At 40.9% G+C, this 24,722-nt stretch overlaps 2 protein-coding genes across 6 annotated transcripts; both read right to left on the bottom strand.

Moving 5' to 3' along the window:
- Positions 1-1,064: 1,064 nt before the first annotated feature.
- LOC134042424 (glutathione S-transferase-like) lies at positions 1,065-11,039 on the bottom strand. Of its 4 annotated transcripts, none has more exons than XM_062489726.1 (6): positions 6,882-11,039; positions 6,176-6,227; positions 4,199-4,331; positions 3,190-3,331; positions 2,686-2,817; positions 1,065-2,365 (listed from the first exon to the last, which is right to left on the bottom strand). In XM_062489726.1, exons 1-6 carry the CDS (start codon positions 6,966-6,968, stop codon positions 2,243-2,245), a joined length of 669 nt encoding a protein of 222 aa, XP_062345710.1. In that variant the 5' UTR covers positions 6,969-11,039; the 3' UTR covers positions 1,065-2,242. The 4 variants fall into 4 exon arrangements, with proteins under 4 accessions (XP_062345710.1, XP_062345709.1, XP_062345711.1 ...); XM_062489725.1 differs by having other exon boundaries at positions 6,840-11,039; XM_062489727.1 differs by lacking the exons at positions 6,176-6,227; positions 6,882-11,039 and having other exon boundaries at positions 4,194-4,317.
- Positions 11,040-11,059: 20 nt separating this feature from the next.
- Positions 11,060-21,544, bottom strand: LOC134042426 (glutathione S-transferase A4-like). 2 transcript variants are annotated; one of them, XM_062489731.1, is made up of 7 exons: positions 21,514-21,544; positions 17,177-17,283; positions 16,399-16,450; positions 13,131-13,263; positions 12,668-12,809; positions 11,503-11,634; positions 11,060-11,365 (listed from the first exon to the last, which is right to left on the bottom strand). In XM_062489731.1, exons 2-7 carry the CDS (start codon positions 17,261-17,263, stop codon positions 11,243-11,245), a joined length of 669 nt encoding a protein of 222 aa, XP_062345715.1. In that variant the 5' UTR covers positions 17,264-17,283; positions 21,514-21,544; the 3' UTR covers positions 11,060-11,242. The 2 variants fall into 2 exon arrangements, with proteins under 2 accessions (XP_062345715.1, XP_062345716.1); XM_062489732.1 differs by having other exon boundaries at positions 17,177-17,311; positions 21,514-21,529.
- Positions 21,545-24,722: the final 3,178 nt, after the last annotated feature.

The raw sequence follows: 24,722 nt of genomic DNA on the forward strand, positions 1-24,722 counted from the left end.
TTTCTTGAGAAAGGCTGTGCTTTGATGAAAAAGAAAGAAAGAAAGAAATTCTAACCCGTAAATCAGAGAGCAGCTACCAAACAAATTCTAAGTGATGTCCAGCTGTGGGGAAGAGAAATTACTTGTCAGGAGAAGGACCTTGTTAAGGGTTGAACATATTTTAATGATCTCAACCTGGGGAGAGTTTAACAAGGCTTGGATGTTTAACATTCTTTTTAACTTCTGTTTAACAACAGAAGGATGTATCTCTGATAGTGGATACATAAAATGCATAATTTACGGACCACAAGGGGATTTGGCAGAACTCCCAAGGAAGAAACTAGTAAAGCCCACTCAGCAACTGTGCTGAGATCAGCTCCGACGCGGTAAAAGGTAAATCAGGGAGAGAGATTCCTGCAAGAAATTCAACTCAAATGAAGAAAAGTACTGAGCGTGCAAATTAATTAACATAAGAGGGAGAATCATTAACCAATAGAAGATAGAATACTAATTTTTCAGAGAACTAGTAGAAGAGAACTTGTAGTCAACGAACAATACTCCTTTACGTCCTAAAAATAATAAATAGTAAAAAATTGTCCTGAATTATTGGAATTTTTGGAGCAACCAGGCTTGCACAGCTCTGAAATTAATTTAACTGAAATTGTCAATATTTCTCTTAAGTGTGTAATTTTTGGTTTGTTCTGCACCAGGTAACAAACCCAGGTTTACTGGGCAACATTTCCACTGGGCTGGCTCCGAGGCAGCTGCACCTCAGGGGCATGGCCAGGACACAGTGGGCAGGGGACAGGCTTGGAAGCCCCCGAGGCAGCAGTGATGCTGTGACAGGGGGAGGCTGGGGCAGCAGCCCCTGTCAAGGGATGCCAAGCACTTCTTGTGCCAGTGGCTCTGGCTCTGTGTGGTGGAATACTGGGATCTCTGTGGGTGATCCTGAAACCACATAGCCATTCCTGCAGCTTCTCCTGGCACGGAATCAGTAGGCACAGCCCAAGTTTCTGGCTTGAGATTCTGACAGTACTCAGCAGCTGCAAGTGTTGTCTGAACACTTCAGTGAGGTGGATGGGAAGCAGCTTGTGCAACAACTCTCTTCAGTACATGCTCTGCTGCTGAAAAGCATGGGTTTATTTCCTTTCTTGAGGACAAAAACCAGTTCCAGCTATATGGCATTTCTTGTGAAGAAACTGTTGGCTTTAGCAATAGCTACAGTGCCCTATGTTTGCCCAGCTGAAAATTGCCAGTGCTCTGGTTTTAGCTGGCTTTAGGGCACTGGCTCCTTCATTTACAAACTTGGTTTATTTCGGGATTAAATAATATCACAGAGTCATAGAATGGTTTGAGTTAGAAGGGACTTTAAAGACCGTCTAGCTCCAACCCTCCTGCCCTGGGCAGAAACTCATTTCACTGCATAAATGCACATATTTATCCAAGTTCAACACTCTTGCTAACCTCAGAAGTGGAGCTTGATTTAAGTGATGAAAATAAACAACTCCAGTACAACTTGGAAAGAACTTGGTTTAATATAATATGATGTAAGTCAATATGTATTCCTGCATTCCAAATATCACTTGACACCATCCTGATTCCTCCTCCCTCATTAAGTTGTAAACTGGTGACAAGCATTTGTTTCTCAGAGTCTGCAAAGTGCTTGTAGCTGCTACAAGAAACATTCTGATACAGGAAATACTGGTGAAGCTGCAGTACAAAAGTTTACACGTCTAGTGACAAAACAGAGGTGCAGTAGGACCTCTGATCCAAGCATATTCCAAGTTAAGCTCAGAGGAAAGCGGAATCCAAACCTTTCATCCTGACCTAACCAGAACCTGCAGGCTTTTCCTGGCATCTCCCAGAAAGAATACATGACCTACTGTTTGGGATAATTTCTCCTGATTTTCCAACAATTCTTAGGAATGCCAGAAAAACAGAACCAGACAGATCTTAGGCACAGAAGTAGCAGCAAGAAATCAATGAACAGCTGGGTTTGAGTGTCAATAGTAAAATTTTATTTCAGGTATTCTCTTTAGTTATTTAAGGCATCCTGTGTTGCCCACTATACATCCTAATCACTGAACTGTATCCTCTGCTGGTAGGCTCATGTAGCTTTACATTGAAGACTCTGCAGTAGGCTACAACCAGTCATGTAGCTAAGGAAAGAGAGATCAAAAACCTTTTTTCACTCTTTCCATTAATTTTACTTGCTACTATCTGCAGAAACAGTGAAAGAGTTCCTGTGCCCTTGGGATGCTGCTCAGGAGCGGAATATTTTTATTGCTTTGGCTATATCTTCCTCTCGTGTTGGAGGTTTCCTCTGGCTGCCAGGCTGCAGGAATTTCTTTATTGTGGGGATATTGCTTATTCTTGCTTTGAAGCTCTACAAAACAAAACCAGAACAACACAGTGCTTAAGAATCACTGCAACCATCTGACATTTCAATGTCATCCATGCTTGAAAGTCTCATTATGGCTTGATGCTGCAGAAAAATCTATATGCTTCCCTCTCTTATGATTTTGGGGTTGTAGTGACAGAAGGTGACAATAACAATGAGTTATTGTGAAGCCAGCTAAAAGCTCTAAGGGTATCTGATTATTTTGCACGTCACTTCTGACCATCCCACTTTACCATACTTCTCAGCTAGTTTAAATCAGTGGTCCTTTCCAATTCATTATCCATTCAAACCACCCATTCATTTACCTGCAAGAGAGGAAATTTGGCAAGTATATCTGGTTTGTACTCCTCTGCCATTAAAATGATTTCAAGTAATTGAACATCTGCCCTGCTCAGCTGGTTGCCAACAAGAAAGTCTTTTCCATGGTCTTTCAAAACCTGAAACAGAGAACCAGAAGGAGATGATGTCTTCCCTCGTTACTTGATATGATCAAACCAGGGTCACACACTGCATGGAGTTGTCTGTGGAGTAATGAAATGCACTTCAAACACTTGTACTACAAACAATGACTGGCCATGCTAGGCATAATCTATCACCTCTTCTACATTTCTGTTTAGCAGTGTCTTCTTGAAGCACATTCTGTCTCCTCTGAACTGTCCTGTCTCTACCTTACTGTAAGAGCCACTAAAATGAGAGCATTAATATTCCAGTGGTAGATTTTCTTGTTTTCCTCCATAAAACTTGTGTGCTTTCAGGGTGGCAGTTCAAGGTAACAATATCAATTCAGCTACAACCTCTTTGCCACATACCTTCTCAAAGACAGGGAAGTATCTATTTTCAGCCTTGTCCATCATATTAGCAAAATGTTGCTGTTTTTGGTCTGCTGGTTGGACAACGTGCATCATGAGTAGCTCATTCAGATCGAACAATCCTTCCACGTACATATCAATCCTGAAAGGATTAGATTCACTTGGTCAGCTCAAACACAGTAGGTCTGAACAGCACAAAAACTCTTGGGACAACCTTACTGAGATGCTGGGAAATCCCTGTCTCTTCCATCCCACACACACACATATCCTGGCAAAGATCCCCTGGAAATGCAGTTGCACTCAGGGCAGGCAGAGAGCACCTTGGATGAAAGACAAATGCAAAATTCCTAGGCAAAACCTAAAGACTGTACCCCTTGCACTTCTCACTAGGACTGACACTTCTCTGGACTATGGGTTTTTGAACATGACTAAATCATTGTCTTGTGTGCCATGACAAACTTGTGTCAAAAATCCAATCAGACAGGATGAGTTTAACAGCAGGTCCATACAAATACCTAGCAAATACCTTCACATGTGTTTACCAGTGATTATTAATTTGAAACATTCAAAAATACCTCAGGTCAAAACATGTGCCCCAGGAGTCCTGTCCTTTGATAACCTGCTATTAATTCTAATTCTGGTTATTAGAGAGAGAAGATTTTTTTGTTTCCTTAAAAGACATTGTCCTGAATGTGATGAGGAGAAAATGATGCTGCTGACTACTGTAGGAGAAAATGAAAAGCAGTCTCCGGAAGACAATCTGCCCCCCTGACTGCTTTCTTCTGATCACTGCATTGACCTCTGGTTGATGATTCATGGGCTCACTTGCCCTGTCTAGCCTAGCTGGCTATCACTGCTGTAGACATCACCTGCAGTCACAGTCATCTCATGCTGCACAAAGCTCTGCTCTCTCCCGCTGAATCTAGCTGTGAGCTGGGATCTCCTTGTGCTACACTCAGCTACAGTGTGAGCTGGGGTCTAACAAGCAAAGGTGGTACTGTCACAGTACAGGGCTCTCTCCTTCAGGTCCTTCCCATAGAGGTTGTACTTCGTTGCTATGTAGTTGGCAATGGCTCTGGTCTGCACCAGCTTCATCCCGTCGATCTCTACCATTGGCACTTGCTGAAAGAGCAGGGATCCATCTAGGGGAAAGGGAATAACACAAGGAGACCTTCAGTCCCTGAATGAGATCCACAAGCATGCGTTAGGCAAAGTAACCATATGTATTATTTTTATTTACAATCTGAATCATTTAGGCTGGATAAAAAACATCCTAAGGTCATCAAATCCAACTGTAAACCCTACAATGCCCAATTTCAGCACTAAACCATCTCCGCAGTGCACATCTACAAACAGTGACTCAGCCACTTCCCTGCACATTGTGTTCCAATGTCTGACAACCCTTTTGGTGGCAACCCTCCTCATTCTTACTCGAAGGTGTGGAAAATGTTCACCATGCAACCACCTCTTCTTTATCAAATGTTAATAACTTCATACTATAGCGATGAACTTGTGGAAATTTCAGATCAGAGGAATCAGCCAAATGCAGAAGTTTTTTAGTTGTCACACACTGAAAAATGCATGCACTGTGTGGCTCAAACACAGGAGATTTTCATGGGGGTTAACACAGATGAGAAGGACTGAAGGATCTGGTCCAGCCAGTTTCTGTCATGCTTTGCTATATGTATCTGGACTTTCTAAGCACTGTCCACACACAGTGTGAAAAATAATGAATGTATAAATAAGAGTGAATATAAAAGCACAAAATGTCTTTGTGACTACTTTATTGACTTCACAAATGGCATCTTATCTGTACAGGCATGAAGTGGGAAAAGTGAGTGAGTTCCATGGGATTCCTGCAAGACCCAAACATCACTTGGACTGAGCCTGGAGCCATGCAAATCATCTGCTAGCCTGCGGAAGCCTTGTCCTGAAAGAGGTAAAAAAACACCTCCAGAAAGAGAGTATCAGACCACAGAAGTGAGTGAGAGCTTTTGCTTTATGGAATCATATTTCTTGACTCAGATAACTCATCACCTATGTCCCTCTTTGTAAGGGTGCATTTACCTTTATGCTTGTGTCCCAAAATACTTTTTGAGAAGGCAGCCTATAGCAGGGGGACCAAGTCATTATTCCTAAAGGACAACAGGACTGCAAATGCTACCCCTAGCCCTGACTTCTTTGCACAGGCCACGTGAAGAGTACACACATGTAATTTCGTTTGGAGGAAACAAGATTACCTTGTTCAGAAAGATGGAAGCTGAAGCTAACTTGGTGCATAGTTGCCTTGGGGGCAGGAATGCAGCCAAGATACAGGTAAACTCAGAAAGCTGGAACTCTCTTTTATAAAACAATAGCTTTGTAGGCAACCTAAAATGCTAATGAATTTCAAGATGACCTGATGACAAAAGCCTCCATTGCTATAAGATGGAAGGCAATGGGCACAAGCTGAATCAAAGGAGAGTCAACCACCTGAACTTAAAGAAAGCCTCTTTGACTGTGTGGGTTGTCCAGAGAAGCTGTAAATTCTCCAGCCTTGGATGTACTCAAAGTCCAGTTGGACATGCTCCTGGGAAACTGGCTGCAGGTGGCCTTGCTTGAAGAGGGGAAGTGGAGCAGACAGTCATGAGAAGTCCCTTCTGATCTCAGCCCTTCTGTGATTCAGTGAAGATTGAAGCAACTGGGTGGATGATACCAGCTCACACACTGCAGTGTGCACCTGTGAGACCTCATGTACAATCAACTAAGAGGTTTTCTTTTTAAGACACTGAGCCTTAAGAATTATTGGGTGTTCTCAAACAAGTAATTCTAATACCAATTTTAACTCTAATTCTGATTCTAATTCTAATTCTAATTCTAATTCTAATTCTAATTCTAATTCTAATTCTAATTTCAATTCTAATTCTAATTCTCTTATTTAATTCTAATTTAATTCTAATTATTATTTCTGCTCTTATTATTTGAAAGTGAAGTAATCTAAACTTACCCTTCTGTAACTTTGTCAGATCCTCCTTTTTCTCCAGGTAGGATTCTTCAAACTGCAGGAAGGATCGAAGAAATGTTTTGTTGTCATTCTGTGTTTTAGCCTCTTCCTCATTTAGGTAAAGAAGGCCTAAAGAATGTTTTGGGAATTTTCTTTTTTAAAAACATATATCATGTTTGATATCTGTCAGACATATTGGTCATTGCGGTACCAGAAACCCACGGCTCTTGAAACATACAGCTTCCCATTCTCTGCCTCTGGTTTGTTCTCAGAATATGTCAGATGTCACAAAACCCCTCTGTAGTTTGTAATATATAGTACCTGCAAAGGTGAACTACATCGTGGCAGCAATAATAACCTATTGCTACTTTGCACACTGGAATTTAACTGAAGGTACTCAGAATTGCAGGTGCATAACCACAGTGATCAGAAGATAAGAAGTCAGGTTGTGCTGCTGGGGTTTTAAATCTTTCTTTCACTAGCTACAGGGGAGAAGCATTTGTGGTGCTGCCAGCGGGCTTTGCGCATGATGTGTGGAAGTGAGACAGGAACGTTCTCCCTGCTTAGGGTGAGTTTGTGGTCACTGTTGGCTTGCTCAGCAATGCACTAAATGCAGAGTTTGAAACTGCTGCTCAGTCACACTTTTCACAAGGAAGAGTAAAAGCACATATTTGTCACATGATCTCAGTATAAAAGACCAGATGCAAACCTCAACCCCAGCTGCTGCCAGTAGCCACCGAATTGGTTCCATTCGGCCTCGTCCATTGAAGTAATGCAGCTTGGGTTTTCCAGACATGTTTCCACGTGCCTGATTCCCCAGTATCTGCAATGAAAAAGTACATTTTGCAGTTTTGAGTCTCTAAACTGGCTCTCAAAGTTATCTTGTTCAAAACCATCTCTGTACTTAGAGCCATAGGACCACTCGGAGAACCCAAGTCAGTGAATCAAAAGCATTTGCATCCAAAGTATTCTGTTCTGACCAAAGAGCTGAGGGTGCTTTCTGTGTATTTTGGCATTATCTCAGAATACAGGTTACTGTTTAATCGGATACCTGCTATAAACTCAGCAATTGCTGTGCTTTCTCCAGCACCCATCATGCTCCATTATAACTGGCCAGGAAAGAATTCTTTCCCCCTGTCAACCTCTTTTACAACTCTCCCTGCTTCTGTAATTTCTTTACACAAGCCTCCAAAGACATGGCAATTAATTTTGCCTCTGGTAACATCAGATTTGCCTTTACCACAGGCACAGCCACAGGGCAATGCTTGCTTGGTCCACTTCCAACTCTGCTGCAACTTCAAGCAACAGCTTCTAGGCAGGAACTTAAAGCATCAGGGGTTTCTAGGCAGACTGTCACCCACCCCACTCAGAGCCAGCGTGCACATCAGCACCAAACACACTCACACAGTGCCCAGCCTAGACCAGCCTCACAGCTCTTGACACGCTGCCAGCAACAAAGCTGAAACATTAACAGCAGCAAACCCGACCACATTCCCCTTGTAAACCACATGTCAGCTTCTCTACAGGAGGAAGGAGGTGGTGAGAGGAAACACTCCCCACTTCTGAGATCTACATTTCTTTTTCTTACTTCTGTACACCTCAAAAGCAGCTGATTAAGAATTTAACATTTGGTGCACATAACCGTGTCAGTAAAGATAGTACATACACACATTTCATCTATAAAACTCATTCACTGACTGATTTTCATGTACAAGACCCTGTATTTTTAGGGAAAAATAATGAAAAAAAATCTCACCTTGTGCACAGTGCAACTCTAACTTCTCAGCAGTTCTGCCTTGAGGTTATATAACACTGTAGCCCCTCCTACACCGAGTATTCTGAAGAGTTCTCTGCAAACTCAAAATCTCTCTCTTAAGCAAACAAAACCAATTAGCTCTGTTTAGTTACTTCTCACCTACATAAAAAAAGTACTGACTAACGCTGACTATGCACAAATGTAAGATAAATGAGAGATCATGAGCATTGGAAACAAAACTTCTGTGCCACTACAAAATGGTAATATGCTTCCTACTTTCCTTGCTTGGTAACATGCTAGTTAAAAATAATTGTAATGGCTGAAGAGGTCCCTCAGTTTAAAAGAAAACTGCTATGGTAATCACACTTTTATTCCAGTATTTTATGGGTTTGGGGTTTTTTTTATTTTTAACATATTACTACTTTACACAAATCACATCAACAAATTCAGCTCGAATCTTTCACAAGCTTCTATGCCTTACTTAGTGTACATTTCTGCACGACACCTCAAATGAATTTCATCTCTGGACATCTGTGTTGGTTTTTTTTTTTCCTTTTACTGTGAAAAATGTTTCCCTGAATATGATTCAATGAAAATACACACCAAAGACATTTGTAAGAGACACTGAAAGAAGTGTGGCATCCAAGGGCCAGCTATACTCTGCACTCCTGACTGCTTTCTTTGAACAACTGAATGCATTTCAGAAAGTCAATACAGCATGCATTCCCATGCACCATCCTGCCTATCTAATCTACGTGGTTGATGTTTATGTAGCCATCAGGTGCTGTTACAGTACAGCAGGCTGTCTCCATGTCCTTCCTGTATGCATACTTCATTGCTTGGTAGCTGAAAATGATCCTCATCCTATCAGTCCTCACTGCTGGTACTTGTTACATCAATATGTTCCACACTTGACAACAAAATAAGCTTAATCATTTATTTAGAGAGAGAACCACAGAAGGACAGGGTATCAAAAGAGTTAACCACTGCAATGGATTGTCTTTTAGGAGGTTCTTAGTCCCCAGGTGGAACATTCTAGCCCATATGGCACATAAGGGGGAGCCAGGCTTCACAAAAGGGGACCCCTGACTGAGAGCACCTCTTGTAGCACCCCATCCTGGTTAGGGCTCTATGTCGCTCTGCCTTCTCCTTACAGTTTGGGAAGGTCTTCTGTCCAGCCTCTGACACTGCTGAAAACAGTGTTTCCCATGCTTTTGGACACATATGACTTATGACACAGAATCCAGGATAATGCAGGAGTAGATTGAAGCTCTTCATGCAGTGACACACGCACCAAGGTGCATCAGGCAGTTTCACAAACTCAAACTCCCTCTGAGGTAGCTTGTCTGGATTTACCATTTATAGGCCTGCCCCTGATAAATTCTAGGAGAGATCCTGGGCCTAGTGACCACCTGGTAGGAAAACATGAGTTCAAGCCTGACAGTTAACAATAGTGTAGGCAACTGGGGAAAACTCATCTCGCTAACTTCGTAGACACCCCCATCTGGTCTAGCTGTCCAGCCTCCTTCCCATAGGTCCAAACTCAGGAGGAATCCCTCAGCATGCCCTTCAGTTACATCTGAACTACTCAAAATGTCTCAACTGAGGGAGTTCAAAGTTTAAATGAAGCCAGTGCCTTCAGCCTTCCCTCAGAGGTAGAGTGTTGAAACTCAAGAAACCTGGGAGTTTTGAGCTTTCTGTGCTTTCTGACACTGACCCCAGGAGAGCTTTGGCCTTGAGGCCTTGGAGAAGGCTTCTAAGTTTGGATGATGGAGTTAGAGGCACGGGGGTGTAGTTAAAATAGAAGTATGTGATGTCACATAGTGAAGGGTTGTGAATTTGAATGTTTTAGAACACAGTAATAGGTAAGGGACAGGATGGAGGGTTTTGGGTGTTTCTTTTTCTGTCTTCTTCCTTCTTCTTCTTGATTTCAGGTAGTAGTTTGTGGTTGGATAGTTAGTCCTGCACTGTGGGTCACATGAGTTTGGTTATTGGTTCAGAAGTACAGATAATATAGGTGTTAGATCTATATTGAACTGTCTGGCTTTAAAAGACCTTGTAACTAGCTAGGTTCACCTCCATTTTGCTAGCTTTTAGCTGGTAGCTAGAAGTGTTGCAGAACTCTCTGTGCTTTAGATAAGATTTAATAAACAATGAGAAAATTCATCTCCTTTGAATTTTTAATCCCGAGTCTGAGTGAAGACAAGATGCTAATTAAGTGGTGCAATTACTACACCTACAGGGGAGAGGAGCGCAATTCTTCAGATTGTGATTTATCCCAACACTGACATTTCTTGCTCTGTCACAAGTATTCATGGAGATTTCAGGCAATTAAGTCCAATATCATCTGTCTCCTAACTTGACTTTCAGAAATGTCACTTCACTGAGCTATTTTGGAAAATGGTATTCTTCTGTTTCCTCCCTCAGGTTTTGCTGTCCTATATTTTTTTCATACTTTTTTTCCACTCATGTCACAGACTATTAAGCAGCAGATCTAGTTACTGACAGTTGTTGGAACAATTTCCTTCTAAGCAGCTGCTTCTCTGTTGCATCAGGCCACTTCACAAGGCTCTTACTGTCTGTTGCAAATATTTTTATTTGGAATTCAATGGAACCTGAGTATCTCTGTTGCTCTGTTTCTATCCTAAATGTATAGAAATAAACCACCTCTGCCTTGCCAGAGACTGCACCTTTCTCTCACAACACTTTGCTCTCAAGACATAATGCATTTGTAACCATCTTGTGAGTAGTTGGTATGATCATTCACAAGGTTTGAAATACCTATTTATAGACAAAAATAAACAGCTCTGCAAAATCATTGCTGAGAGACCTTAAAAATCCAATTCACCTACAAGCTTTATATTTAAGAATGGAAACTTGTAACAAATCTATTTCCTTAAAGGGTAAGTGGTGCTGCGAGTCTTCTCTTTCTTATCTGCCACAGCTCTTACTCTGAGCTTCTTTTCATGTAGAATATGTCTTCTCCAATAAGTTACATGCTGACAGTACTAACACTGCATTTTTCTTTTCCCAGATTAACAAATTCCGTACCCTAGAAATAGTTCTTTGCCTCCATATGCCTTTGTTTTCATGTTTTGCCAAGCATTTGATATCAATAAAGACAAAGCTGCTATCACATTGTCAGTGAATGCTTTATTTCTGGTATAGGTTGCTTTGTTTCTCTAGCACTGGTTTTAACTAAAACAATACTAATTTGCTGAGCTTCCTTCTCCTTTGGCTTAGGATTTGGGGTTGCAGCTCTGCTTTCCCCCACTCTCCCAGCACTTTGAGTCTCACCGAAGGTGGTAAGGCTTTCATTTCTTAAAAATCTTCAACACAGTTTCTACATAATGGGCATCTGGTGGGGGCTTCCTTGGGCTGCCAGGCTGCAGGAACTTCTTAATTGTAGGCATATTGCTCATTTTGGTTTTAAATACCTAAGGAAAAAAAATTAAAAGTACAGAACAAGAGAGAAACTCTGGCCACAAAAATGTGATTTACCAAGCAGGGGAAGGTGATTACTTCAGGACTGACCTCTAGCTCCTGAATACAGCATGCTCAGTAATTAAATTACCTGCAACTGAGGAAACCCTGAGAGCACAGCAGGAACTTTCTCCTCCACTGCTAAAATGGCTTCCATTAGCTGAACATCTGCCCAGCTGAATTTGTTGCCCACGAGAAAGTCTTGGCCATGTTGTTTCAAAATCTGGTGAAGACAAGAAAATGTGGGTTGCAGATGAGACTGGGGCATATGGGCATCCTTGTCAACTAAGCCTCACAGCTCAGCTGCAGAGCTGAGCAGAAATTCTGTATTCCTGAATTCTGAAATTTCAGGGTGAACTTTTCAGCTGTAGCTGAGCCTAAATAATTTCATTATTGCTGGGAAAAAATGAAAGTTATGTTCATTTTGTGTTCTAGTACACAGACGACAAACTTTGGTCACTCAGTAATAATGAATGATGATGAGCACCCAGAAGAAAAACAAAACCATGTGCTTAAGTAGACTAGTAACAGTCCTAGAATTAGAAATAGGGATAATGGAGGAAGCAACAATCCATTTAAGGAATTCATATAACTCGCCTTTAGATATTTCATGTGAAGTGATAGCCAATTCTGATATCAGGGAGCAAACTTAGAAATGCAGAATTGCAACAGCTAAGTAAAGAAAATCCCTGCCTTTGGGAAAAGGATATTTTAGTGCTGCAAACTTATGTTATGTTCAGCCTTTATAATTTTTTCCAAGAAAACTAGATAAATATTACAACATGGGAAATATTGCCAGATGTATGAATCATATGGGTTGGGTTTGTTGTTTTATAAATCTGTGACTGTTGTTTTATTAAAGTACTCCTAATCGCTCTACCTGATTTGGGTGCAAGGGATTTTTGCATTCCTCCAGTGAAACTTTTCCAAATGAAAATAAATATAGCAATGATATGGGCTTTAAACAAATATAAGTATAGAACTGTTCCTTCAAGTAAAATAATCACATGTGCTTTCTTTCACATTAGTGAAAAGCTCTTCTGCACAGCTGAAAACATAGTGCTTTGCAGATGTTCAAATACCACACCCTTACAACCCAAGCCAGCAAAGAGGGGAAAACGTGCTGCTGTACTTCCCCTTCTCTGAGACAGCCAAAAAAGCTGAGGATTGGGAACTGACCTACACTACAAACACATTCTTATTTTGCAGAAACTTTTTTTGGATAATTTGATAGACACATACTTGCTGTCACTTACCTTTTCAAAGACTGGAAAATACCTGTTAGTTGCCCTCTCCTTAATTGACTCAAGATTTTTCTCCTTTGCCTCAGGTGGAGAGAAAGGAAACATCAAAATCATTTGCATCAGATCTGATATTCCCTCCACATACATGTCAATCCTATTGGTCAGAGGAAGATGGTAGAAAAAAACACAGAAGTTATTTAATTTATTTTCCAATTAATTAAGGCAACTTATAGGAACTTTGTATCACCAACATAATGCAAATTTTCACAGCCAAAACTAAGCATGAACAAAACCTGAATATTTTTCAAAAAGACTAAAAGCCTGTTTCTGTTAGAAGCATTTGAGAAGCAGTGTTTAAATCTTACTGTTAGTCTTTTTGATGCCTTTATACTGGATTTACAGGATTGAATTTGGTTTCTGTAATGTAGCTATCAAATAACAGACTGCTCCATTAGTGATAGGAGGTGTTACGTACAGAGCTCTCTCCTTCAAGTCTTTCCCATGGAGATTGTATTTCCCTGCTATGTAGCTCATGATGGCTCTGGTCTGCACCATCTTCATCCCGTCAATCTCAACCAGGGGCACTTGCTGGAAGAGCAGGAATCCATCTAGGGCAGAGAGGTGAAGGAAAGCCTATCAGTTCCTTCTAGACTGCAAGGCATACAGGAGAACGAGGTACTGAGCACATTTTTCTTGCAGTGTAGAGTGAAGTCTTGCTCTAACTGTAAAATTCACAGCACTCAACTAACATTGTAGGGAAGATCAAACAGCCTCCATCACACTCCTGTAGCAAGGTCACCACAGCACAGTCAGGCCCTGGGCTTGACAGCATTGCCAGAGCTTCACTGGCAGGTAGGAGTTGGCCCTGCCTGTACCTCTGCACTTCTGGAGCCTGCCTCATGCTGGCAGGAAAAATCGGAACCAGCACTTCCAACCCAAGGAATAGGAGGAGAATAAAGATATGTGATAAATCTGAACTTAAAAAAATCCAATTCTTTTGAATGAAGATCAATTCCCTGTCAGGTACATACACAAATAGTACCACAGCAAGACCAAGCTCCTGGAATACAGGAAGGGGTCACACCACTTTAAGCATCCTGAAGCTACAGAGTGAGAGGCAGAGCCTGTGACAGCTGTTGGTGTTTGAATAAGTTTCACACATTCACTCCAGGAGGAGAGTTTGAGTGTCCCCACAGATTTTACAGGTCTAGCCTCAGTGCCATTCTGCAACAATTTAGGCCTATTTAGAAGCATCTTTGTAGTCCTATCTTCTGCTGGTGCTGGTAGGAGCGATTGTCTGAGTTTCAACGAGGCAGCTCTGAGAGCTAAGTACACAGAGATTTAGCATTGCAAAGTCAGTCTATTGTAGACCAGTTTTCTGCTGGACTAATTCACTGTTTTTGGAGACATTCCCTCCTCCATTTACACACTGAGGCCATCCAGAGAACAATCCTGTCCTGTTTATAATCAGAGCAGAGCTCCAAATCCAAATAGGCAGCTGCCACTTGTCTTGCTTAAAGTTAATGATTTATTTTAATTGCTCAATTTATATATATTTTGTGAATCTTTTTCAGACATGAAGGTTCATTTTACAGGCACATCTGCCTGCCTTTTTCTCCAGAGCTGTTAAAATACCTTGATAGGCTAGAAATAATATTCTTCACTCATTCTATTTTATTAATTTCTAGTTAAAATTCAAAGAGTAGCTCTCTCTGCAGCAACAAATAGCTTGTATTTGGTTCTTGTAAACATTCACAGAAAGACCATGTCTGTTCTTGTCTTTCCAGAACACACCTCTGCATCTTAAGAAAGAAATATTACCTGGTATCTACCTAGCAGAAACAACAGAATGGGAAAACTAATAGATCTGGAAGGGTATTTTTTAGCAGAAAGATGTGAAGTGGAAAATAAAATTTGTCTTTCTGGCCCTTGACAAAATATAAAAAATATAACTGAACTGAATACACCATTTGTTTCTTATCTACAGAAAAAAAAGGAATCCCTCTTAAAAATCAGTAGTGGAGTGCCTCTCCTCCCTCATTCTGAGGGAGAACCACTTCACATAACCACAGTGCAGAATACATATGCAGGATTAAAAGGAGTTTAACAGTAATTCCATGGATTAGATTATGCTGGCCAAAGATGGTGTGTGGAGCACCTGCTATTTGTAACCAACCAGCAGAGCTCACTGATCCTGAAGTACCACTTGGATAACCTTTGGCTGCACAGATTGTGCCTGAGGGATGACCCTCATGCCAACAGGTACAGGTCTGCCCAGACCAAAGCTGTTTAACTCTCTGCCTCCGAAACAGCTGTCTCTCTGCAAGCTGCCTGTTGGGAATAGCCCCTGGCCCAGGCATTGTCCTGACATTGCTGAGGCATTTCCAGGAGGATCATCAGCTGGCACGGACCAAAGTCATGTCTGAGCCAGTCTAACACTGTGGTAGTGTCTAAACACAGGAAACCCTGTCAAAAAACATATTGGTAGGGAGAGAAAAACAGTTTAAGGCAGAAGTGATATGGAGTTCCTCCTGTTGAGTCCTGCCCTGCTCAACTGGCAACATTCCAGAGGTCCCTTTTTCTGGATGACTAATTTATCTATTTTTCATCAACACATTCGAACCATTTAACCCATATTAAACCACATATTTTTTTGTCTTCTCACCATCTTAAGATCAATACATAGACATAAAACACTTATCTTCTTTATAAAACTTCCCTGTCCTTTTCACCACCATTTAATTCTTCTCTCTGGATATCAATAAACTCAGATACAATCCTCATTACAGTATCGCTCTCTCTAGATACCCTATTCTTGTGAAAAATATACAGATTTGGGCTTTTAGTACCTGTGCTCTTACAATTAGAGCTGTAATTTGTACACCGTACTATTCTCCCACATTGTAAGAGTTCCAGCCAACCAGGCCTGCAAATTTAATTCTGATGTACTTAATACCATTCCTATCTTATTTTTGGTCATTTTAGTTTTTCCCGTCAGAATTTCTTTAGACACAGCTTTTTCTTTCTGAGCTCAGCCACAATGCAGGCAAGACATATTCCAAGTCTTCTTGTATGGCTTGGCAAGCTCAGCCTGCTCCAAACCTTCTCTTACATGTCTTGGGCAGCAGGTAAAACTGTGGGGCATGTGCACTCTCTACTGCTCCTCATTGTCCAAACTCCTTCCCCACTCTGGCAGGAAGGTATTCTCCTTCCAGGGTGTCTGTAGAGAGGCTCACTGCTGGATTTCTTCTGACCAGATATCAAGAGCAGTGGCTAGGGGTCTGCACTAGCGTGTTAAAGAACTGGTCTTGCTCCCAAGGTTGGCATGAAGCCTTTGTGTCATGCTGCTTTGACCATACCAGGCTTTCCATGGGTCTCCCTGCAGGCCCCATGTTTTTTAGCTAGGGGAAGCTTCACATCTCCGGCTCAGGGAGTTCTATTTGCCCTGGACCAAAAATGTGCCAGGTACCACAGTTCAACAGCATAGGTAAGTAAGCTGTACTAAGTAGAAGTATTTCCTTGTTTAATGTACTATAATAAACACAATCACAGAAGCTCTGGATTTTAGCTTATAGCAGTTATTTGGCACTGGAAATAACAGCTTATGCAAAACTAGTATTGCACTATTCAAGGTGTGCACCCAGAAGTTTCGACTGGTTTAAATAAACTATTTTTAAACCATAAATTTAGCTAGGCTGGACAATTATTTTGACGGACTATGCCTCAGGTGTCAAGATTCTTACCTTTGATTAACTTGTCATACTGCTCTTTTGTTTCCAAATAAACCTCTTCAAACTGAAAAAGGAGTGATAATAGTGTCACATGGCTGTATTTGAATATTTTTCTTCTGTAAAGAAATAGCACATAATCATGCCCAGAATTACTGAGTCAAGCAAAAGGTAATGGGCCAGATCTTCAACAGCACTGTTTAGGTGCAGATGTCCTAAGGATCCCACACATGTCCTGACAGCTGATAGGGAACAAAAGGAGGGCCTGGACACTTCTGCATCGGGGCACTGATTCAGAAATAACCCAAGACCAAGCACAAACAGAGTGCAGGCATCTACAGAAGCAAGACAGGTTGGAGCCAGTACCAAGGGAAACACAAGATACACCAAATATTTCTAACCTCACCCCAGCTTACTCACCTTGTAAGTGCAAACTTAGCAAGACTGAGTTAAGGTTAAGGTTTAGCACAACTAGATAAGGTTTAGCACAACTAGATAACTTACGATTAATAAAGGCCCTTTAAATAAATCCCCATTTTCTCCCCTTATGATTAATCACTTCAGGAGATTGATACAACTTCTAATAAACTCTAAATGCTTAAAATAAAACTGAGTTTGCATCCCAAGGATCAACTGCAGAACAACGTTGTTACAAACATGCAGTGCCACTGGACCAATGAATTTAGTCACCTTCATGCAGCTTTTATCCACCACATGCATGTGTTAAATTGTACCTCACTGAAGAAAGTTGAGAACACCAGTCTGTAACACTCTACTGAAAATGTAAACCAACCTCCACACCAGCTGCTGCCAACAACCATCGTATGGACTCCATCCGACCCCTTCCATTCAAGTACGTAAGCCTGGGCTTTCCCGACATGTTCCTGAGCTCCTGATTCCCTGAAAGATATTAAGCAGAAAACAATACCTCAAAACTGGTGTGAGCACCATTATTTTGAGGGGAGATAGCACCTTTTATTCTCATTATGCCTGCTGAAGTTAAAACATCATTTGGTTCAAAACATAAAATGAGAGACAGACCAGTGACACCACACAGCCAGTGCTAGGAAAGGAAAGATGTGTGAATCTGTAAAGCCTTCCCCAGTGCTGCCAGGGAGGTTTCTTACGATTGCAAGCAAACACAGACATGTTTAAACAAGTGGTATGACTGCCTAGCTACAGGGGGAACACTGCCGCCTATGAAGACAATTATACAGAGCCACTGAAAATCCTCATGGAAAATTACTCACTTTGCTTCATTGCCGTCATAATTGAAAAGATGAAAAGAAGGAAAGGAAAAATGTGTTTTACCAGTAGGTTGAAATTAGTCCAGTTTTGTTTGCCATATGTGCATTTTGCAGCTCCACATGCAATCCATTTCTTTCCTCCAGTGAGGAGGAGGCTAGTGAATTGTTGGTATTCCCTTTATTCCATGAAATAGCATGAACTTCCTTGGCCATCCTGCATGGCTACAGCCTGTTCCCTTGCTGCTCACGACAGCCTTGAGGTGTCCCTCGAAGCTAGATGTGGAACCTAGCTGCATTGGCTTCATGTGCCCTCAGAAGTATCCCCTGGGACACGGGGGGCCTGTGTGCCCAGGGGTCTGGCACACTGAGGCTGTCCATGCTTTGCTGGAACTGCGCCTCTCCCAGAGTGTGCGGCAGAGACAGCGCCTTCGTACCGGGCTGTTTCAGACACAGAGACAACCACTGGGCTGGCAGTGCTCGTATGTGAGCATAAGCATTTCTACATCCAGGCCTTAATTCCTCTGTGCCTCACGCCCGAATTGCTGAAAGAACACGAACAGCATTCCCATTCACAAAGATGCTTCAGAAAGAAAAAATCCTTTAAAATACATATCCTAATCACATCCTAATGGCTCAGAGTGCCTCACTTAAAAAAATTTCCAGATGACTCCAGTTTTCCCAGATTTAAAGCCAAAGCTGCGACATTACATCTGTCACACCTTTCATCCGCTTGACATTGCTTAGTAGAATCAGGCTCAGTACACTCTAGTGGTGTGTTTTCTTCAAGACACAGTGCTTTATAGGTGTACTTAAAATAAAGTAAATTTAGAACATATTTTGTCAAAACTTGACTTTAAAAAACAAGACTGAGAGCTTTCCCTTGAGCAATTCCAGTAAGAACCAAACCATGTTACTACAATAAATAGGGATATTTGGGGTAATTTAGTAAATACAATCCAAATACACAGTAAGGAAAAAAGTATGTTCAGTTTAAAAGTGTGAATAGATGTTCCTAATTACAATGTTCGGCTCTAGGGACAGTGTTTTGTTAGTTTCTGCACTTTGTGTGACTACTTTTCACTGTAATGCAGCTTATCAACATAGTTCACAACAACTAGCTAGTGCTTCTTTCATTATCATTACTTTTCAGCTTTACTGCATCTGTTTAATTTCAAAACACATTGCCCCAACTTGTACTGCACAGAAACTTACTGTAAACAAGATTCTTCCTTTAACTAAAGAAGCCAACAACTGAAATATCAAGTATATGAACCTCAATCCTCCTGGAAACATTACCTTCTGTTTGCAGAAGAATAAAAGGAGTAAGAAGCCTCAGGTATCATTTTATCATTTCACATGAACAGAGATTCTATGTGGCATTAAATTATGTGAGAAGAGCAATGACATAGAATTATAATTTGCCATAAGATTTTTTTCTTAAATTAAAAATAACTCTAGCGGCTCTGAGTGAATTTTAGTTACCTTAAACTTCCAACACAGGAAAAAAAAACACAAACCCAACCAAAAAATAACCCCAAAAAACCCTCCTGAGTTTTGGTTAAGTCACCTCAATCTTTAGATCTGCTGAATGCATCTCCATTGACTATACAGGGACCTGACACCTGTAGTTCACATACAGGCAGCTGCCCTCAGTTAGTGGGTCTCAACCCAAGTCTTGTCCAGTGGGCTCAGTTTAGTTGCTCATTGCCCTGTGAGTTCTGACACCTGAGATTCCCTAAAGATCAGAAGGTACAACCCTCAACTAACTGGAAACTTGGCAACTTCTACCTTAAAAAGGCAAATATATTCATCCAGACTCTCAACGCCTTTTTTCATTTATTTGGGGAAAGATACAGCCCACAGAGCCAAGGCCTCAGGATTTCACTCAGACCTCCAGTATTTTTCTAGTTTTACTAAGAGACTTTGAGGATATACTGTTTTAAAAAGTTGATCCATTTTTGACAGAATATGTTGATGCTTTATTAGCAGCCAAGTAATCTTGTATAGCTGTCACCCATTCCTTACTCTCTGCCTTAATTAAAAATGGTCATTTGGCCTATATAAGTTACAATTCGTGTAAGAGAAGTATAGAATATCTATGCTATATTCTTCAGCATGATGAGTAGCTGCTATCTGAAAATAATATTAAAATAATTCAAAATCTTCCAAGACCAGGTACTAAAAGCATTTTGCAGAAGCTATAGCATTCTGCCACCACTGGACAGCTCTTTCAAGGAAACAGAAAAGCCCCTGATACTGATAACCTAAGGTGATGAAGAACCTATTCACAGGGCAACACACAAGGTGGACATTCAAGATTTTGAAGCTAGCTGCACTTGTGCTGGGACTGACAGACTGTGGTAAATTGTTTATCTTGTTTGCACAAGAAGGGCAAGGAACAGCCTCTGGGACGGTAAATGACACGCTGAATCCCACTACACTACTCCTTCCACCCAGGAAAGGAATGACATCACACATGTGTAGTAACCACCCACAAAGCCTGAAAGGCTCAAGCAGATTAAATAGATGCACTGTTTCTAAATCCCAATCTGAATTGTTATTTGTGGATGGTCATTATCTCAGCAGCAATTGGAATACAAGTTATTGACTAACTACTGGAATACAGGTTATTGACTAACAACAGTGAATTAAGCAGTGGAAGCTTCACCACTAAGTCCAAAGCTGAGCACGTAAGCAGCTGAATTAATTGCATTAACAAAGGTCTATCGGCTGTTCAAAGAACAGACCGTAAATATTTATGCCAATTCTCAATACACATTTGGAGTATGCCATGCCATTGGGCAGCTCTGGAAGCTGTATGGATTTATGACTTCTAGTGGAAGCAAAATATCGAATGCTCCATGAATTACTGAACTGTCAAAAGCTATACAATTGCCAGAGAAACATGCTATCATTCATCAGCCAGATCATATGGCAGAAGGATAAAAAAAGAGATAGGAAATGGTCTAACATATATTACACAAGAGCACTACAAACCACCAGGCTTACAAGTAGTCTGTGGTCTGAGCTTGTGTTGCTTGCTCCTGAAAAGCTATGTCTGACTGCTCCTGCGGAAGAAAATTGACTCTGCATAAGGTACAAACAGTCAAATGTCCAGGGACTGTTGAGAACAGACATGGAAAAGCTTCTAATTTTAATTCAGTAATATCTGATTCCTGTAGCCAAAATACATCCCTACTCAGGGCATTTGGGGACTACTGCACTAACTCAGACACTGCGAAGAAGTGGTTCATGTCATGAATGTATGCTGCAACAAAATAAATAATCACATCCTACATACACAGCCCTGATATCTAGGAAAAGCCTCAAGACAAAATTCGACTACATAAAATTATTTTTATGGGTTTGGTCTAAAAATCCATATTTATATTCTATTCCCTATTGTCTTGTGAGCCTTAACAACATTCCTGTCCAGAATTTCTCTGAGTATGCATCTCAGGGCTGCAAGAAGAATTTAAGGGATCATCATCTTTCAGAAACAGGAGCGCTCAGCATGAAGTACTGTTTTGCCCTGGAGCTAGGATCAGAGTCCAGCATATCCCACAGGCCAGCTTTCCTGCTCAAACCTAGAAGAAGCAACACAATGCTCAAGGCTTGCACTTTGTCCCCTCGATTGTTTTATAGCTTCCTTGGTCAGCTCTGGACTGCACCACAGAATTAACTTCCTGGTTAAAATACATATTTCTCTGGCATTTTCTCTCCTACATAACTATTAAGCCATTTTTAGTCTGCCTAACACACAGACAGACTAAGGAGAGCAGAGAATTTACACTACACCAGCAGCTACCCTAAAAAAACTTAGCTGTTTTACTTAAAAATAATCATGCAAATGCTTTAGGAAAAGGAATTCGTAAATTCTTACCTTCTGACCTTAACTCAGGCTCCACCCAGCACAAGCAGGTTCCCCAGGGCTGTTTAAACTCTGCAGCTTGGGGGAGTTTCCAGCCATACCCAATTAGAGAAAAAAACTCCCAAGACTCTTAAACTGACACTATCCAGGTTAAAGACATAGGGCTCTGAAAACTGACACCCAAGCAGAGACAATCTTTGTTTTCTGATTTGTACCATGACACTAGCCTCACAGTTTCTATGGTAGCCATCTCTTCGAACTGTTCTCTTGGAATTTTGGAGGCATTTTACTCAAATAAAAGGGCAAGACATTTGAAAACACTGAGAAAATTATAGATTTTTTTTTCTGGGTAATGTTTAAGGTAATAGTAATAATTTAAAGAAAAAACACTAACATTTCTAGGCTTATTTAATTATTGGACAGATTTTTATTTTTGCTGCTGGATAGCATAGAGAAGTTACTCAAAGTATGGGATAACAGGGTTCAATTACTTTGAAATGCAGTATCAAGCTTATGTGATATAAAAAGTATTATATATATTAGGATATAAAAGCAGTTTATGTCACAACCCACCCTATGTCTCAAGGCAACAGAATTAATTTTTGAAATTGAATGTACATGGCCAATACTCAGAAATGAAATAAACTAATCTTTCCCAGGAGAAGTAACTTTCAGCTTTTCTATCTGTACTTCAGCTAAAAATCCCAAAACTGAAAGTGGGTGTGAATAGACACAAGGATTGCAAATGGGCATAGCAAATGGGAAATGGGATTTGGGTGCCAAGATTCTTTCCTCTAGCACAGACCCACATGTGATGTTGGGCATTGCTTTACTTCTCTGCTGCAGGCATCAGTACAAATTATCTGAAGATCTGTTCACAGAACCCACACTGGTATCAGAATTGTATTTTTCTGTCTAAAGCCATGGCTGTACTAATATAGCACTTCACTATGGGGAATCTCAGGACAAAAGTCTCCAAGTAACTTTTTCCTCACAGTTGGAATTTTGTAATGGTTTCTCTCCTTGGCAATTGCGGCAGTTTCTGGCAGTTTCTTCTAGAGGATGCACTTCCCTTAAAGGCTTCCTGCAAATTTGTAATTTATGTGCTTCAGAGGTTGATGCTGTCAGCAAAACCCAATTGGTATGGTGCTTCTTAACACTTTGCCTAATATCAACTCTCTCTTAAGTTCATAATGTACTGAATAAAGCATAACACTAAATGAATACATCTGTATCTTTTCTATAAAAAAATACAAACCCAGTTATTACCAGGCTACCCTACAGAAAATTCCAAAGTAAGGGTTAGAAGTCCACCAGAGGCCCAGAACAGTCCCCAGATGGCAGAAGAGGGTACCCTATTTTGGAAGATCTGAACATTGTGTAAATGCATGCTGTACCAAGCATGGGCATGGTGATCCCTGTGCAATGCAGATGTGGCTCCATGAGGAATGCAGCACATACACAGATAGCTGAGTAGGAAAGGAGCATTTGTTCATACCTATCCATGATGGCAGTATTGAATCAAGGCAAATCTATCCCTGTTTTTGATGTCTTTGATATCAGCACACACCTGAGTGCAAGAGTTGGTTCAGGAACAGAGACCACAGAAGAGAATGCATGTAACTACAGTCTCTTTCTCGCCTCTGCAGTCTCAAATGCTGCCAAGGACAGCTGTAGGCTTGGTGGCAAAGAATGGGAGAGACTGGTCCCTGATTTAAGGGTCAGGGATGACTGAGTGGTCAAAGCACCCTGATACTTTTTGGATTTGCTTAAAATGGCCACATCCAGATTTGACTGTTGTTTCCCTTCTACCAATTTCCATTCAACAAAAAACTTTCTCCCTTGTTCTCTATTTAGCTTCCAGCACAGCCTTTCGTAATGTAATTACAAAGCTCCTTTGGAATCTGCAGGTTATCACATAGAGGAGGTTGCTGCTATCTCTAACTTGAATAGGTGTGCTGTAAACCTCTAGTGTGGAAAAGGAAATAAATTTATTTTACACATGATTTGCTAAGCCACACCCCTGAGTATTCAAGAATCAGGCATGGGGCCCAGGTGCTACTGAAGTGATCTGGGTTTGGGCAAAGGCAGATTTTACCTAGTGAGTATACCTGTCCTGGCATGACACCTTCCCACTGTGCTCTGCAGACACACTTTGTGCTGTAGATGAGGTAAATTCAAAGTCTTCTCAAAATGTACTTACCTGCAATCCTCACAAACCACTAAGCAGCTGGCTTGGGGAATGATGCCTGACTGTAGCATCGTCTCAGAGATGAGCACATGGTACATCACTAAATGTCACCAAAGAATTAAACATGCAAGAGTAGGAGGATTCTCCCCATGCTGCTTATTGCGCTCCTAAACTGAAGCATGACACCACTGTAATAAAAATTACTGGAGTCCACAGGAATAGTTCAAACAAGTCATGCATCACCTAAGCCTTGCTGCAAACCTTCAGTGACTGCTCTAGTTCTGTGCAGGAAGCTTTAATGACTGCCCAAAGCAAGGTTAAGCAGGCTTGTAGTAACCCTCACACTTATTTCACTGAGCTCTTTGGCTCTCAGCTGGACCACTGGCATAGGAAAGTCTGAAAACAATAACCCTAATTCTGATTTACACCCACTGTAGTGTTGTAAGGACAGTTTAAATGGACAGCTGGTTTGCAGTACAGTGTTTAGTCTTTATTGATTTAACTATCTCAACATGGTCAAAGGGCTGATTTATCAAGGCACGAGATAGGCAAGATCAAGGTTTCAAAGATAACTGAAACATACCTTTAGTAGTACAAATTTCATTGTAAAACATTTAACTTAAATAGCTAATTTATTATAATTACTTCATATTTTGATAGAAACTTGTATTAGTGTATGCTTCCTGTATTTTGTATCTGTCGCATTCTAGGAGTCTTTCTAGGACTCTCGCTTCATGTGAACTATTACAACTAAAACTACTAATAACCTAAACTTTAGGTTTAAAGAATCTTTTTTATTTTCTACTACTAAGAATAGGGGTGGGAAAATCTTTAATCAAGCCAACAAAAGGCTGTGAAATCAGCTTCATCAAATGGTGGCTCAGGACTGATGATGAGGGAGGAGGCAATTTCCTATGAGCAGATGGTCCAACTTCAGAGAAAAGCAGATGCAAGTCAGATGGTACAAGCCTACAAGGCAAGGTATAAAACCATACAGTGATCAATACTGGGATAACCTGACTTTCACAGT

Source organism: Cinclus cinclus, chromosome 3 (assembly GCF_963662255.1).
Source record: "Cinclus cinclus chromosome 3, bCinCin1.1, whole genome shotgun sequence".
NCBI classification, from domain to species: domain Eukaryota; kingdom Metazoa; phylum Chordata; class Aves; order Passeriformes; family Cinclidae; genus Cinclus; species Cinclus cinclus.

Coding starts and splice junctions, on each gene's coding strand:
- LOC134042424 (XM_062489725.1), bottom strand. CDS start 6,968: ATGTCTGGAAAACCCAAGCTGCATTACTTCAATGGACGAGGCCGAATG. Junction 6,228..6,839: donor TGAGATCATGTGACAAATAT/GTGCTTTTACTC, acceptor TCCTTCCTGCAG/TTTGAAGAATCCTACCTGGA. Junction 2,366..2,685: donor CCAAATTTCCTCTCTTGCAG/GTAAATGAATGG, acceptor TTTGTTTTGTAG/AGCTTCAAAGCAAGAATAAG.
- LOC134042426 (XM_062489731.1), bottom strand. CDS start 17,263: ATGTCGGGAAAGCCCAGGCTTACGTACTTGAATGGAAGGGGTCGGATG. Junction 12,810..13,130: donor GACTTGAAGGAGAGAGCTCT/GTACGTAACACC, acceptor TCTGACCAATAG/GATTGACATGTATGTGGAGG. Junction 11,635..12,667: donor ATTTTCCAGTCTTTGAAAAG/GTAAGTGACAGC, acceptor TGTCTTCACCAG/ATTTTGAAACAACATGGCCA.